This window comes from Perna viridis, chromosome 8 (assembly GCF_037379345.1).
Source record: "Perna viridis isolate PV_CMFRI_1.1 ecotype Kerala chromosome 8, ASM3737934v1, whole genome shotgun sequence".
NCBI classification, from domain to species: Eukaryota; Metazoa; Mollusca; class Bivalvia; order Mytilida; family Mytilidae; genus Perna; species Perna viridis.
Genome location: NC_142452.1, coordinates 15,001,398 through 15,017,073, shown reverse-complemented (window position 1 = coordinate 15,017,073; position 15,676 = coordinate 15,001,398). Strand labels below are relative to the sequence as shown.

Genomic DNA, 15,676 nt, shown 5'->3' with positions numbered 1-15,676 from the left:
TCTACATTTTTGGAAGATTTTCACGACATTGTCCGGTTTCTAACACTTTTATTCCACTTAATACAGCAAGAGGTAAGGAGTTCATTCCATAGATATTTCCTGGACATATGAAAACAAAATATAACTTTCATAACATCATCATGTTTACAAAAAACAATCTTCATTTACTTGCACTTGTAATAATCTTTGTATAAACTAGTAAAGAAAATGGCTATTTATTTCGAGTTTCCTCTTTGATCAAACATAAAAACAAAGTAAAACTTCCCGTATGTGAGCCTGGCTACATAAAATGAGCCTGGCTTTCAATTCGGCACTCTCGTTACTTTTTATTTATAAAAATAGGAAGCATTCCTTTTGTACTATAAATAGCAATAGCCTTTCTATAAGCGTGTGTATTCTATAAATATTGTTCGGTAATCCCCATATTCACAAGACATATGTGTCGCTTTAACCAACTTCAAGGACCGTAAATATATTTATTGCATTGCTTGGTTTTATCAATATTCTAAAGCAGATGCAAGACAAAGGGCGACTAAATGTAGTCTTACATTAGTGCATTACTGTGTTTTAGACAGTCGAGGCAATGTTCAAGCTATTCCACCATTTTGACACAGAAACTTTTCCTGGCTGATGGTGGATAGGAGTTGGGAAAATTTCATAAAACATGTTTCTATTTTTCAATAAATTCTTTTTACAGTACAATAACATGCATATCTAAACAATTGATTGTGCGCATTGCTGTTGCTTTCATGCACGCCTTTATAAATGATGCGTATAGATCTCTTAATAAAGGCGTGCGTTAAACGTTTTTCCCCAAAAAATACTTATTTGTATGTTTATATATAATTCAAATTTAATTAATTTGATTTAATCTTTGTCTTTTATTATATTCTACATTCAAATTATAGCTTTTTTTTATTGTAGGACAAAAGAAAACTTGTTTGGCGAAAGGTGATTTTGATCACATCGAATTAATTTTCAACCATGATGTGTTCTATATATACTTATTTGTAGACATTTTATGTTAACACAATCATCAAATCAAAATTACATTGGACATCCAAATTCACTTAAAAATTAATTAAACAAAACATCGACAAATTAACACGAGATGAAAAACTGCATCAAGTGAAGAACTGAAAAATGCAATGACGGAACGTGAGTAAATAGTAAGAGGGCATCGCCTCATAAAATTAATCGATTACCCTACTCGAAAGTACTTCACATTATTTCCAATTTACGACCCAAATAGATAAAATGATAGTCATTTCCTACGACAACTTAATTTATGAAGAAATCATGCTCTTCTGATTTACAATTTCATTAATCAAATATCTAATTGTTAAAGAAAACATCACATTTTTGTAACATATCGATTCAAAATCATCTTTCAAATATTCCGAAGAATATGCTTCCTTTTTGTATCGCGCTAGAACTCTAACAAATAGGCTTCTGGAACAGGGTTATGTTGCTACAAGATTGAAGTCATCACTACAAAAATTTTATGGTCGTCATCATGAACTCGTCGATCGTTATGGTGTATCCATCTGCACCATGAAAACTGATTTATTCAACGGGTCATAGTTTTCCTTTCCTCTTTCGTCTACCCCGGACTTGACTTTTTATGAGCAACTCGGCGGGTGTTTCTAGAAAAGCAGAGGACGCTTACCCTACCGGTGCAACTGGTCAATGCTCCCAGGTTTTACTTTGTATGCATGATTTTAGATACTTTATGTTCTTTGTTGTGTATGTCTGTTTTCCATGTCTGGTATTTGTCCCTGGATAACATTCTTTTGATTACCGCTATAACCTTGGTTTCCTTGATTACTCTTGTACACTACTAATATTTTGATTATGATCTTCCTACATATTTGATTATTGCGCTACTGATGAGAGGTTACTTTTTGAAACACGTGAACAGCATATCGAAATTTACAATATATAAAATCAGTATTCAACCAATTTGAAGATGTGTATATCAAAACTGTTAAATCAGTAATTTGCGCCATTTTCCTCTTATGTGCACATATTGATAATGATTGTCACAACTCACTGAACCTGATACAAAAGCGTGACAAATCTCAGACGAATCTGTTTTTAAAACATTCAATCAAAATCAAAATGCAAATCTCAGCAGGTCTTATCAATGTCGTTCTCAATATAAACAACGGAAATCATCGTGAAATTAGTTGTAAAAATTAAAAACAAAAACGGAACACAAACAAGAACAAAAAAAGTAAGAACATTTCTCCTAGGATAAACACATATTATAACAAGTATCCCGCGGGACTCTAACTCGTACCACTGTGACATCTGTGGCAACATCGCCTGCACAAAGTCCAGCACCCTCGACCAGTCGGCCAGCTAGGCTATATAAAAATATAGCTTTCGCTTGCCGGGTCATTCCTCCTTGTAGGGGTAATCTAGGGCTGTAACTTAATACACGATGTATGGTAGTACGGGCCAGTTCATCTAGGTGTTCTTGTGTAGGATAGAGGGTCAAATTAATGATGCATGTCACAACGGCGGTTCGAGTTCGAGTCCCGCGGAGATAACGACAAAAAATTTGCATCGCAAATTTGACAGTTCCAACATCGTTGGGAATTTTTCAGACTCTTCTATGTATATGAATTAAAAGCTCAAATACTCAGAAATTTGAAGTGGATTTTGAATACCAGGTCCTACGGTATTTCTGTGAAAATCGTAATTAGACGATAAAAATATAGATAACATGCCTACTTTTGCAGTAAGCTTTCATCACTTAACGAAATTTAAAGGCCTAATGCATTCATATGTGCATTCATTTTTTTTCAAACGACCTGCAGTTCTAATAGCTGTTAAAATTTATTTGCAGTTTAAAGGAAATATTAAGTAGTACCCCAGCTAAGGATCATGCAAAATATGATTCATGGCTGGAAAGCCTACACATTTTTATTTTTGATATTTTGTTTGAAATGTCATAGTAAACTTAATATTACATGTGGTATTTCATATAACCAGTGCTCATAGGAGAAAAAAATTATATAGAATGCAATGTATATTTCAAAATGAAGGGAGATAACTCTGTAAATGACACTTAAATACAATAGAATCTACTGTATTTTCTATGTGGATTATCTCCTAAGAGCAGGCAGATTTGAATGAATAATTACACATTTCATAGTGTAGACCCATAAAACACCAAACAACCTAATTACAAAAAATAAAAATATGTAGCCTTTTTTTGGGTGTATCTCATTTTTCTGATTTTGCGTGATTCTTACAAAGACTGCTACTTAAATATTCACTTAATTGAAAATTAGTACTTGATCCAATAATATAAATTATCAAAGGTATACAATTGATTGCGTTTACGAGTTTACCGTTTAATCTTCTACAGGCATACAAAAATAAAACAATCACTTTATAAAAATTAACAAAGGTGTTAAAATAGCATGGATTATGCTCTCCGTATACAGTATCCGATATCCTTGTGGTTGAGTTGGATGAGAACTTCGCATGTTTTTGTTTGTTTTTGTTGTTTTTGTTTGTTTGTTTGTTTTGTATTTGTTTGTTTTTGGTTTTTTTTTTTTTTTTTGGTAAATTTTACTCTATGAAATAAATGTCTCAAACTTTACAAATGTTTGTTATCAAGATTAAGGTAAAAATAATTGTACCTTCAAACGAACATTTAGGTTTTAGCAAAATCGAAGAAGTTCGTAAAGTATACGAGAGGTCAAAGGGCTATATTCCATGGTTTGGGAGGGTCCACCGTGCACCCCTCCCCCATCAACGTCATGGTCATGGCGATATTCAGTTACCGTTACGATTCCCATAACCGAATCAGTCGTTTGGTATTTTCTGTTTAGTATTGTCATTGATACTTCACGTGTTCTTTCATAGATCAGTCAGAATTTATCAAATATATGCAAAAAATGGGTCTTTCAATGTTTTCGTAAAAAGTCGTATATATTCGACTCTTCAGGTTATTACTCTACTAAAACGTCTAAAATTTGGCATCATTCGATAGATAATTGAATTTCTTCATAGGCAAACCACGAAAAGTATTTTTTTTTAAAAGAAAGAATTTTCAAAAAAAATTAAAAATATTACGCTAACCCCTAGAAAACTGATTTCAGTGTCATTCACAGCTTATAGATATTCATGAAAATGCTGCTTGTATCTTGAACAGTGACCTAGAAAAGATACACCGTTGATATTGTTATTGCTGGTAAAATTCAATTCACAAACTGAATCAACGATTATCTCGCGTAAGTCAGTAAAACCATTACATCCACCTCTGATGATAAATTGACAGGATCTTCAGTAAGATAAATCCCATAAATATCTTGGTATCATTTTTTTCAAATAACGGTTCTTGGTATTACCACATTGATTACATAGAAACCGTGGCTTATTGAGGGATGATACAGATATTTGTCTAATCAAACAAATGCAACTCATTTCGAAATGCATTGGTACTGAATTGTACTGGGATACGAATATGGACATGTTTATATGGTGCCGTTATTTTGGACAACTCGCCAGTGTCTTTAATTAATCAGCTAGAAAGTGTTCAAATAGAAGCTATGCGAGTTGTGACGGGAGGGACCAAATTAGCATTTATTAATAAACTTAATGAGGAAACAGATTCGGAAAAACTTTCGGACAGAAGGGAAAAACATCGACTAATATTATTATACAAGATTATCAACAACGAAACCTCAGAGTATTTGCAGTCGTTAATTCAAAACTCAGTAGATTCCTTTCACGGACATTATACTAGACAATCACAAAATATTAAGAAATGTGCACTATAACTTACTTCTACTCTGAATACTTTTTGCCAGCATCAGATAAACTGCGGTAAACTTCCGCAGATTACCAAGAGTTATAACTCCACTAATCATTCTAGAAATAGGATTCAGGAACATCTGATAAAAAGCCCAAATCTTTTCTTTATTGGTACACGATTAGGGAAAATATTACATGCCTGATTGTGAATGAATAGTGTTTCACCAAACGAACATCTGTTCAGTTGTAACCTTGTAAAGTCCCCTCATTGCACCTGTGGTCATGTCGAATCATGCAACTTCCCATTTTGTACTCTTTTGTCCCAAATATACTATATTGCGAAATGAAATAATATGTTCTATGACACTTGATGTACCTATTACTGTAAACATATTGTATGGCTCAAATGTTCTAAATACTGAACAAAATGTAGAAGGTTTTCTTGAAGTTCAGAAGTTTATTAAGTAAAAGGCATTAAAATGCTTGACTTCCATGTACTGCATCTCTTAACTAATTGTGTAATTCCATTTTGTTTCTATTCGTTTGTTTTATTTACTAGTCAGTTAACAAAATTCCACACAGCATTTTATTTATTACCATCTTGCAAGTTTACTCTTCAGGACACGGAACTTTGTATACGTTATTTAGCTTCATTCCTAGTCCTACCATTAGTTTCGTATGTTAATGTTATAATGTGTTTATTTGTGGTTATATACTTGAATAAATATGTTTAAACCAATATATTCGTCATACATTGCGTTACTGATAATTTTATCTCAGCATGAAAAAGTTAAATTTAGACTTTGTAGTCAACCTGTCAATATTCATATTAGAATTGTTTTGAATCTTAGCTCTAAATTGTAATCTTAGAAACATAAAATTTATAAGATATTATTCAATGCTGTTTTACAAGAAGAAAAAGTATACTAATAGTTAGTATGAAGTTATGTCTGTCAGGTAAAGCACTTAAAAGTACCTTTCGAAGTCATTAGTAAGGTAGCTAACGACAACGACTAGAGTTTTCTATCAAAAACCTTATTGTCCATTGAATGCGGTTTTCGTCCATTAACATTTATAAAAAATTTAATATTGATAAACGAGATCAAAACTTGCAATACTATGTGATAATCATACGAGCTGAAAAAAAATATACATTTGTTTCTGAAAAAAAAATAATTGATGCACATACAAATAAATATGGTACATCAAATTAGCATTTTACCGACATGATAGACTGCTCCGAGAAATCTAAAACGCATTTAATTTCTTTATTAATGGTATAGCTTATCGGTAAAAACTTTTCAGTCAGAGTTGTTCACCTTTGAACGTTCTAAAGAACACAGAAATATGTGATGAAAAGTCAATTGAAAAAGGTATTTTCGGTATACAGCCACATTTTGCAGAAAAGAACTATGGTTCAAAACTATCGCTTTTTATTTCAGGCCATAGATGGTAATATAATTTCAATATTAATACCTTTTTCTTTTAATTTTTAAGTCCTAATGAAAAGGGAGAAATGCCTTTTCTTTAATTTAAGCTGTAGGGATGTGCTAAAGTATCTCATATGATGAATTTAAAAAATACTTCGGAACTCCATAAACAGAAGAAGCGTTGTAATAGTTGCGCCTTTGTGACGTTAAACATTATGGAATAATTACATTTTCTGTGCATATTATTAAAGGACCTACTTCAATTGGATACTTAGGTTTATATATTATGTTTCACAAGTGGAACTTACAAATCATCTGATTATTTATAAAGGTCACGGTCATAATCAAATGGAATATTTTTATTGATCACTTTGCAGTGGCAATTAACTAGTATTTCGTAAAAATGATATGAAAATAAGAGACGCATGAAACTTACTCATAGAAATTTAATGTTTTATTCTAGATGTTGCACCGCCATGTAGAGAATAATCAAGGGAACCAAGGTTATAGCGGTAATCAAAAGACTGTAATCCAGGAACAAAGACCAGACATGGAAACAAACATACACAACAAAGAACATAAAGTAACTAAAATCATACATACAAAGTAACAAAAGCAAATGAGCAACTCGAACTCCACTACAACTGGGAGCATAGACCAGGCGCACCGGTAGGGTAAGCGCCCTCTGCTTTTCTAGAAACACCCGCCGAGTTGCTCGTAAAAAGTCAAGTCCGGGGTAGTCGAAAGAGGAAAGGAAAACTATGACACGTTGAACAAATCAGTTTTCATGGCGCAGATTGATACACCGTAACGATCCACGAGTTCATGATGACGACCATAAAACTTTTGTAGTGATGACTTCAGTCTTGTAGCAACATAACCCTGCTCCAGAAGCCTATTTGTTAGCATTCTAGCGCGATACAAAGGGTCTGCGTAGTCTCGACAAGCTCTGGATTAACGTGTGAGTTGTGATATGAACACTCCATACGTAGGTGCTGAAGGAATGTTGCCGCAGATGAAAGGAAAGTTGACAATTATGAATGAACAGTCATCACGTTTCTCGTTAAGTTTGGTCAAAAGTTTTCCTTTACCATCGATTTCTAAATGTAGGTCAAGTTATGAGGCTGACTTCACAGTGTTTGTAGTACATGTATCCTTTAACTCAAGTTCTTTGGGGTAGATGCGATTTATCAAATCCCCGAAATTAGGATTGTTTAAAGATAATACTTATATAAGAAAATGAATAAATCGAGAACAAGAAGACATTGATTCTCGGTCAGAGTGGTTAGAGGCAGTGAGGTCTTTCATTTTGAAACGAATGAAAGTTTTATGTAGGTCAATGAGTGCCAAGGCTACATCAGTTTTCAAAGACCTCGATGTAGCAAATACATTGTCTACCATACATGACATATATGTTGTTGTACCAGCAGACAAGGTCCAAAACAACATTGTTTTTGTCTGCAAAACGTTTTACATCCAATTTTTATTATCAGAGGTAGACGTAGAAAATAATAGCAGTGATAAGACCTATACTGCTACCACACTCTCCAAAGAAGAAATTGTGGAAATCCATAAATCTGTGCTATCCTCTTTTGGTCTATCTACCAAGGACGATTGTGATGTACCGTCTATGTACTGGATTCCTAAACTCCACAACAACGTGTCATAGATGGATCTGCAAAATGTACCACCAAACTTCTTTCAAAACTTTTAACTTCTATACTCACAACTGTCAAAGATAGTCTGCAGTCCTACCACAGCACTTGTTACTCCCGTAGTGGTTTTAATTCAATGTGGACCCTGAAAAATGCGAAAGATCTTTTGGAGACAATCAGTTCAAGACTATTTGTGATAGGACAGTGGTTAAACATTCTTGATTAAATAATGTTAGTCTTTGAGAAAGGGAAGAGAGTGTATGAACATTTTGAGACTTTATAACTGATATTTTATCATGTGAACTTTTGATTAAATCAATATGTATAAGGGGTAAAACAACTATATAAAACATGAGAACAGGTACTAAATAACTCCCAATACATAATGAAATTTCAATGTGGACAATAGATAATAAAACAAATTATAACCATATACTTGTATCAATAAAAAAGGCGTTACATGTACATATGGAACACCTGTATACATAAACAAGAATACAACCATTAAGATGACAAGGGTACATGGGAAAAAATGTAGTTGTTCAGGTTCAAATACAATTAAGAGGGTATAATTAATATAGAAATGACACATTAAAAGTGGGGAAATAAACATAATAATCAATCATAACATAGACATGAACAGGGAGTTTGACCAATACATAGTTGTTTTACATAATAATATATATAGGGAGATAGAAAACTTTAAGGAACTATGTAAAAAAAAAAAGAACTTAGACGAAGAACTAGGACTGAGATAGTGATTCAAATTCTAGAGGGTTCGCCCTCAAGAAGGGAGTCTTCTGACTCTTTCTCTCTTTTTATTGTTTATACGTTGCTGTTGTATTATGACTGCTGAATAATAAAGGTACCAGTAGTACGTCTGCTTATTGATCACGGCCATGGAAGATAGCAGGAACACATTCTCACTCTGTTATATTTTCAATGTAAGTGAATCTTCTATTAAACCATCAATTAAAATTCTCAAAATTTCATGTTCATGAACATCAATTCCCCCCGGTAGATCTCCAAATGCTTCCTCAACCAGATTTAATAACCTTCATATAAATGACACAACGTAGGCTTAAACGTAGGCTTAAACTTAAGAAGGGTTAAAGAAAGAATTGAATGCTCGTTTTTGGTACTGTTTCTGATGCTCCTTTCGCGGGAACAATTCTAAGAAAAATTAGGCAAAAACGTGATGAAAATGATGAATTATTTTCCGAAAGGTTATTAAATCTGGCTGATGAAGCATATGGAGATCTGCCGGGGGAATTGATGCTCATGAACGTGAAATTTCGGGAATTGTATTTAAAAGTTATCTAATATTTAACTATTGTTTGATATCATACATTACAAAAGTACGATACGGTTTATCAATCAATTTTTACATAGAAATATTGAGGCAGTAATTGTGTATCTATTGCATCATGTTGAATCTCCAGCTATAATTTAACATAAAATGATTTTAATTATTTTCTAACTCAGTGGATTGGTGCTGACGATTATCATTTCATGCTGTTTGATTGCATTGTTTAGTGGTAATAAAAAATTCAGCACTATCGGAGACAACGGTTGTGTTTAGCTTCCATTGATTGTTTTTCTCTCCCTTTAAAAGGTGCACTGAATCCTCCTTCAATAGTTTTATTTTATAGCGGGAATGATTTGCGTGCTTAAAGATACATAATACTATGCGATGTCTTTGCTGAGACTATATCTCGTAATAATTATGATACAAGGAACAGGGGCAACACAAGGTCAGTGTTATGCTATCACTAATTTAGAAGTGGCTTTAGAATTAAGATATATCATATCAAATTAAATAATTCTTTACACCGATCGCATTTCCCTTCATAAATACAGTACTCGGATCACGTAAACCTACATTTATACCGTTTATCGTGTATCGTACATCTTATTTCGTATATCGTATATCGTACATCGTGTATCGCACATCGTATAATGTAAACCGTGTATCGTTCATTGTGCATCGTTCATCGTATATCGTAAATGGTACATGCGAAATGTTGAAAATAACAAGAATTTGTGATTGGCCATTATTGATGATTACATTTCTTTAAGCTTAAAAATGGTTTTAGATTTTATGAAATTGCCTGTTCGTCATGCACGACATCTAAATATTGTATATCTAGAAATTTCTCCCCAATCATTCATGTGCATGTACCTTAACTGTCAACGGGGTTAATATGGGGTCATTATCATATGATTGATTGGGTGATTGATTATTGGGTTTGTCGCCGGAGCAGCAATATTTCATCTATATTCAGGAGATGAACATGAAAGGGATGATAAAATAAACATGAAATGATGATAAAAATGAAAAATGGGATGGACACAAGGATAATAGTGTCGGGCAATTTAGCCTCCTGTGCCGAAGCGCAAAGGTTCCTACTCCTATTGAATACCACAGCAGGGTTCTTTAACGTGCTAGAAACGTGGCACCTTGCCCAACACCGTGCAACGCTATGGTTTGCGGTCAGGTTTTCCGTATTATAGCCTGACAACCCCAGCATGTATCATATCAGGGGTACCCCATTCCATCACCTGGGTCACACAACCCAGTTGTTCTGTGGGCAGAGCGCCTAGCCCCCGGCCAAGTTTCTGAGTGCCATTTAGTCGCCTTTTACGACAAGCTTAGCGCTGCTGCAGGCCTATTGTTTTGACACCCGGACCCGTATGAGGAGGTTATTATCATATAAAATTAAGATCATTTAATTGAATTCGTTCTGAGTTTTACGATTTCCCTTCCGCTATTCATATAAGTAGCAAAAATGGACAGTCATCATTTTGTGTATTATTGACAGCTATAATTATTTTGTTAAATCCAGGCGTGCCGGCACTGGGAGAGGGTGGAATTAAGATCAATTGACAATTGTGAGGTAATTGAATATCTTTGGAAAATGATTGACGACTCTCGTTTTTTAAAGGAATGGCAGTCAGGTATAATTACAAAAAGAGTTAGGCAATTCGTAACTCATATGTTTTGGGGAGTACATATTTTACACGATATGTTTATCAAAATGTCACTTATTTCACAGTGAAATCCAGCGTCAACCAAAATGTAATTTAAAATGAAAGTGTGCATTCATTCGTTCTTTCTATGTTAGTTTCTGTAGCAAAAAACTTTCAAATGTCTATGTCCAACTTACCTGTACATGTACCATGTGACCTGGCTAATTCCATACAAGAAGGCGCAATGACTTAAGTTGCAAATAAACAAACTTAATATTTGGATTAGAATGCAACTTATGCGGTCTAATATATGTCGGTGAAACACAAGAACGATTAAACAAAAGAATGTGCGGTCATCGTTCGGGAATAAATATCCCCAAATTCCCATTAGTTTATCAACATGTTAATCAACAAGATCGTTTAATCCTCTCTATGAAAGTTCATATTTTAGAGAAAAAAAATTCCATCCTACGAACAGTCCCGTTCTTAGTAACAACTATCGTAGGGAAAGAATACTGGATACGCAGACTAGGTACTGCAATACCTTACGGATGCAATGACAACATCAAAAGTATAGGAAACCTTTCAAGCCAATATAACAATAGCATAAATATGATGAATTTATTTGACAAAACTCCAAGACGGAAAAGGAGTCATATGGCCATCGCCACTATATACAACCCAAGTTACATGATCTCTCCACAGATGGCCTCCTTCCTTTCATACAAAAACCTCTAGGACTTCATCACATTAGAACCAAACTCTATTCTATATCTCTCACTCTACTACACTCCCTTTACAAAACAAGTCTTGACACTTCTATTTCTGACACGACCTCATCATTATACAGACTTGTTGCCATCATTTTAGATAATGTTTTCCACAGACTCCTTCAACCAGTTTGTGTGAAAAGTCAAGATGAAAAAAACGATCATTTCTTCCACTACCGTTTGTCAACAAAGGTAATTAATTTGGCTAAAATCCTACATCAAAAAAAACGTTACCAACAAAATTCCCCCATATTTCAAAGACAAATCCATACCAATTATTTCATACTCCTATACTTCACCCACTCCATCCAAAATTTTCAATTATAAAAGGCCATTGCAGAACCTCGAGGTTGAGGACTTTAACGCTAAACCACCTGACTATCCTTGCAAAACTATCTCTGGGTAATATACTTTGTAAAGGTCCAACGTACCGTGAACCACGACGCTCCATACGTTGGAATTATAACTTTAAAGTTCTTATGAATGCCGTGGAGGACCACGAAAGAAAATAGATAAAACGAGAACAAGAAGAAATTCTCTGTCAGAGTGGTTAAAGACCGTGGGGTCTTTAATTTTGAAACGAATGAAAGTTTTAAGTAGGTAAAAGACCCCGATGTAGCAAAAACATTGTCTACTATACATGACAAATATGTTGTGATATCAGCAGACAAAGCCCACAACAACATTGTTTTTGACGGAAAGACGTTTTACATCCAATGTTTATTATCAGAGGTAGACGTAGAAAATAATAGCAGTGATAAGACCTATACTGCTACCACACTCTCCAAAGAAGAAATTGTGGAAATCCATAAATCTGTGCTATCCTCTTTTAGTCTTTCTACCAAAGACGATGACTGTGATTTACCATCTATGTACTGGATTCCTAAACTCCACAAGAATTCATACAATGTTTCATAGCTGGATCTGCAAAATGTACCACCAAACCTTTTTCAAAACTTTTAACTTCTATACTCACAGCTGTCAAAGATGGTCTGCAGTCCTACCACAACACTTGTTACTCCCGTAGTGGTTTTAATTCAATGTGGATCTTGAAAAATTCAAATGATCTTTTGGAGACAATCAGTCAGTTCAAGACTATTATTAGAATATACTAGCATTAAAACCTATAATTTTTCAACACTGTATACTTCTATTCGACATACTCAGTTAAAATCCCGACTTAAAAACATAATACATCGTTGTTATTCCAAAAAAGACAAATATATAGTTCTTGGTACAGATTCCTCATTCTTTGTAAAACACAATTCCAAATCATCTTCCAAATATACAGAAGAAGGTGTTTACGAAATGATGGAATTTCTAATCGACAACATATTTGTCCAGTGTGGTGGGCGCGGTTTTCAACAAGCATTCCAATTGGAACAAATTGTGCTCCTCTATTTGCTGACCTATTCCTTCACTCTTATGACGCTGACTTTATAGCTGATCTGATCCGAAAGAAAGGATATCGTTTAGCTAGATCCTTTAATCTTAGTTTCCGCTATATAGATGACGTATTATCTTTAAACATTATTTTCATATCTGGTCTTTGTCCCTGGATTACATTTTTTTTATTACCGCTATAACCTTGGTTCCCTTGATTAGTCTATCACAAGATAAAACACCTAGCCACCCTTGCAATATACCCCTGAAACCCTAATTACATCGTAGCACGAAGATAGCGTTGTTACAGTGTTGATCTTAGGAAACTACATAAGGAGACCTCCTCTTAAAATGTTCTGAAAGGAGGGTCATTTTTTGCGAATTGATTGACCTATTAAAGAATTTTTGTTATAAAACTATACTAGATTTTATTTCCATACTTTGCAACATTAGATTGGAATTAAAAAAAAAAACCTGTTATTTTGACCAAAAATTGAAGTCACTTCTGAGCTTCATAAATTTCCTTTCAATCGACATCATTGGGAAGGGTAAACATCGAACAATTCGAAAGCGGCAGGTTATATGCTCCCACAGGGGAAGGACTAAACCGTCGGCGATTACGTAATGTATTATGAAATTTCGGGAGGCTTCAGCCGTAAACGGGAGGGTTAATACCTATATAGATAAATCATTTCAAACTTAATGAAAAAGTGTCATTTTTATTTTCGTATTTATATTTTAAAGCACAAATATTATAGGAATTGGGGATTTTTTTAAACTGAAAATAATGATAAGTTTATATCAACAATAATTTGTGCATGTACGTGCGTATTATGTAGCTTTTGTGCTTAGAATACATTTAACACATTGCTCATAGATCTATCTGTTTCTCTCTCTCTCTCTCTCTCTCTCTCTCTCTCTCTCTCTCTCTCTCTCTCTATGTAGTCAAATACGAGAAGCAATAGTGACATTTTACTTGTTTTCATGAAGAAATGGTGACACATATAGAGTTGTCATGTAGTTCAGCAGGTCAATGTAACACATGATGTGTATATTTACCTCATATTTGTTGATTCCGTTTTCTGCAAATCAGCGAATTTTATACAATTTTGATTCAAGTAATACACTATTTTACGGAACGTGAGACAAATGATTGGTTGATTAAAGCTTTATGAAGTATAGAAGTAAAGTTATGAATTGAACGAGTAAAGGGATTGGACAAAAGTTTGTTTTTTTTTTTCATCTTATAAATGTCCTCTCTCAGTAAAATATACAAAGAAGTACTACAATTTACTAAAAATCGAATATTTGTTTTGACAAAATTGTTTTTATATTGCGAAAATTTTTTTAGTAATATACTGTTTCACGAAGATGAAAATGGGCATTTTTTTAAGACTAAAACATGCACCATTCATTGTTTGTTGATCAATGAAAAGTTATCCCAGGCCCTCACAAAGAAGGGTGACTTAATTTTTCATTTTAAATCACTCATTTGCTGCCCTTATAGCATAGGCCCGTATTGATATTTTATGACAGGTCTGTCTAAGATTAAATTGCGGCCATTTTGTTTCATACGAAATTCGCAATTGCACTGTTTCAACTATTTTGATTATTTTAAGGATTAGACTCTAATTTGATTCATATGCCATTGATAGACTGACATAGTAGTATCAACAAAAAAGATATTTAATATGAGAAGGGTGTATAAAAGATTGAAATAAATTTCTTTTAATAAAAATAAGAATTTTATATCTCCACGGTTCATTTCGTATATTGTGCATCGTAAATCTTATATCGTGAATCATACATCGTACAGATAGGAAGTTTACACGATCCGAGTACTGTAGATAAGGGTGAGACAAAAAATAAAGAACACTAATCTGATCAATAATCAAGTTCAGTATAAATTAAATATGACAAAAAAATATAATTACACCGGCGGAGTAGCTGGTATCTCAATGGTATTTCAAACGACATAGTGGGTTAAATCAAGGTTTTACATCGCGCAAAACCTCCCTCTTCTATTGTAATTATATAGCATTCGCATGTTATAATGTCATAACCGGTAAGTCAGTAGTCACATCATCACAGTGAATAATTTACAAAAGGCAACCATACTTGATTGTATAAGAAGAAACTGAGTGTGTTTCAACCACGTACTGATATCTTAAATATAATTTGGTAAGTGACATTTTGAGACACCTTTCCTCATACCCCAGATTAAGTGGTTTGTTATGCAGATATTCATGGCGTTCAAGGAAATCAGAGTAGTTAGAACTTGCACTAGAAAAAAGTAATCGTGTGAACCAAGATTTTAGCGGTAATCAAAATAATGTAATCCAGGGGAAAATACCAGACATGGAAAACAGACATAAACAACAAAGAACATAAAGTAAATAAATCACACATACAAAGTAACAAATGCAAAGGAGCAACTGGGACTACAGTAAAACTTGGAGCATGGACCAGGTGCACCGGTAGGGTAAGCGTCTTCTGCTTTTCTAGAAACACCTACCGAGTTGCGAATCAATTGTGAAATATAAACAGCATATATATATGCAGGAGATAAAGGTATAATAATGCGCAGGTAAGGACAATTTATGATTTTAAAGCTTAAGTCGTCTTTTTTTTTCATTAATCTTGTACTACGATGACATCCACTGTTGTCGAATTCGAGATCTAGGTAAAAAATGCT

General features: G+C 33.8%; 1 protein-coding gene across 1 annotated transcript in view; it reads left to right on the top strand.

The window, feature by feature from the left end:
* The first annotated feature begins 9,509 nt into the window (after window positions 1-9,509).
* LOC148609472 (uncharacterized) overlaps window positions 9,510-15,676 on the top strand; it is a 35,979-nt gene continuing 29,812 nt past the window's right edge. Inside the window, exon 1 of the mRNA XM_088542224.1 lies at window positions 9,510-9,612. Within this exon, the coding sequence (XP_088398350.1) occupies window positions 9,552-9,612 (61 nt within the window). The 5' untranslated portion in view covers window positions 9,510-9,551. The remainder of the gene's footprint in view (window positions 9,613-15,676) is intronic.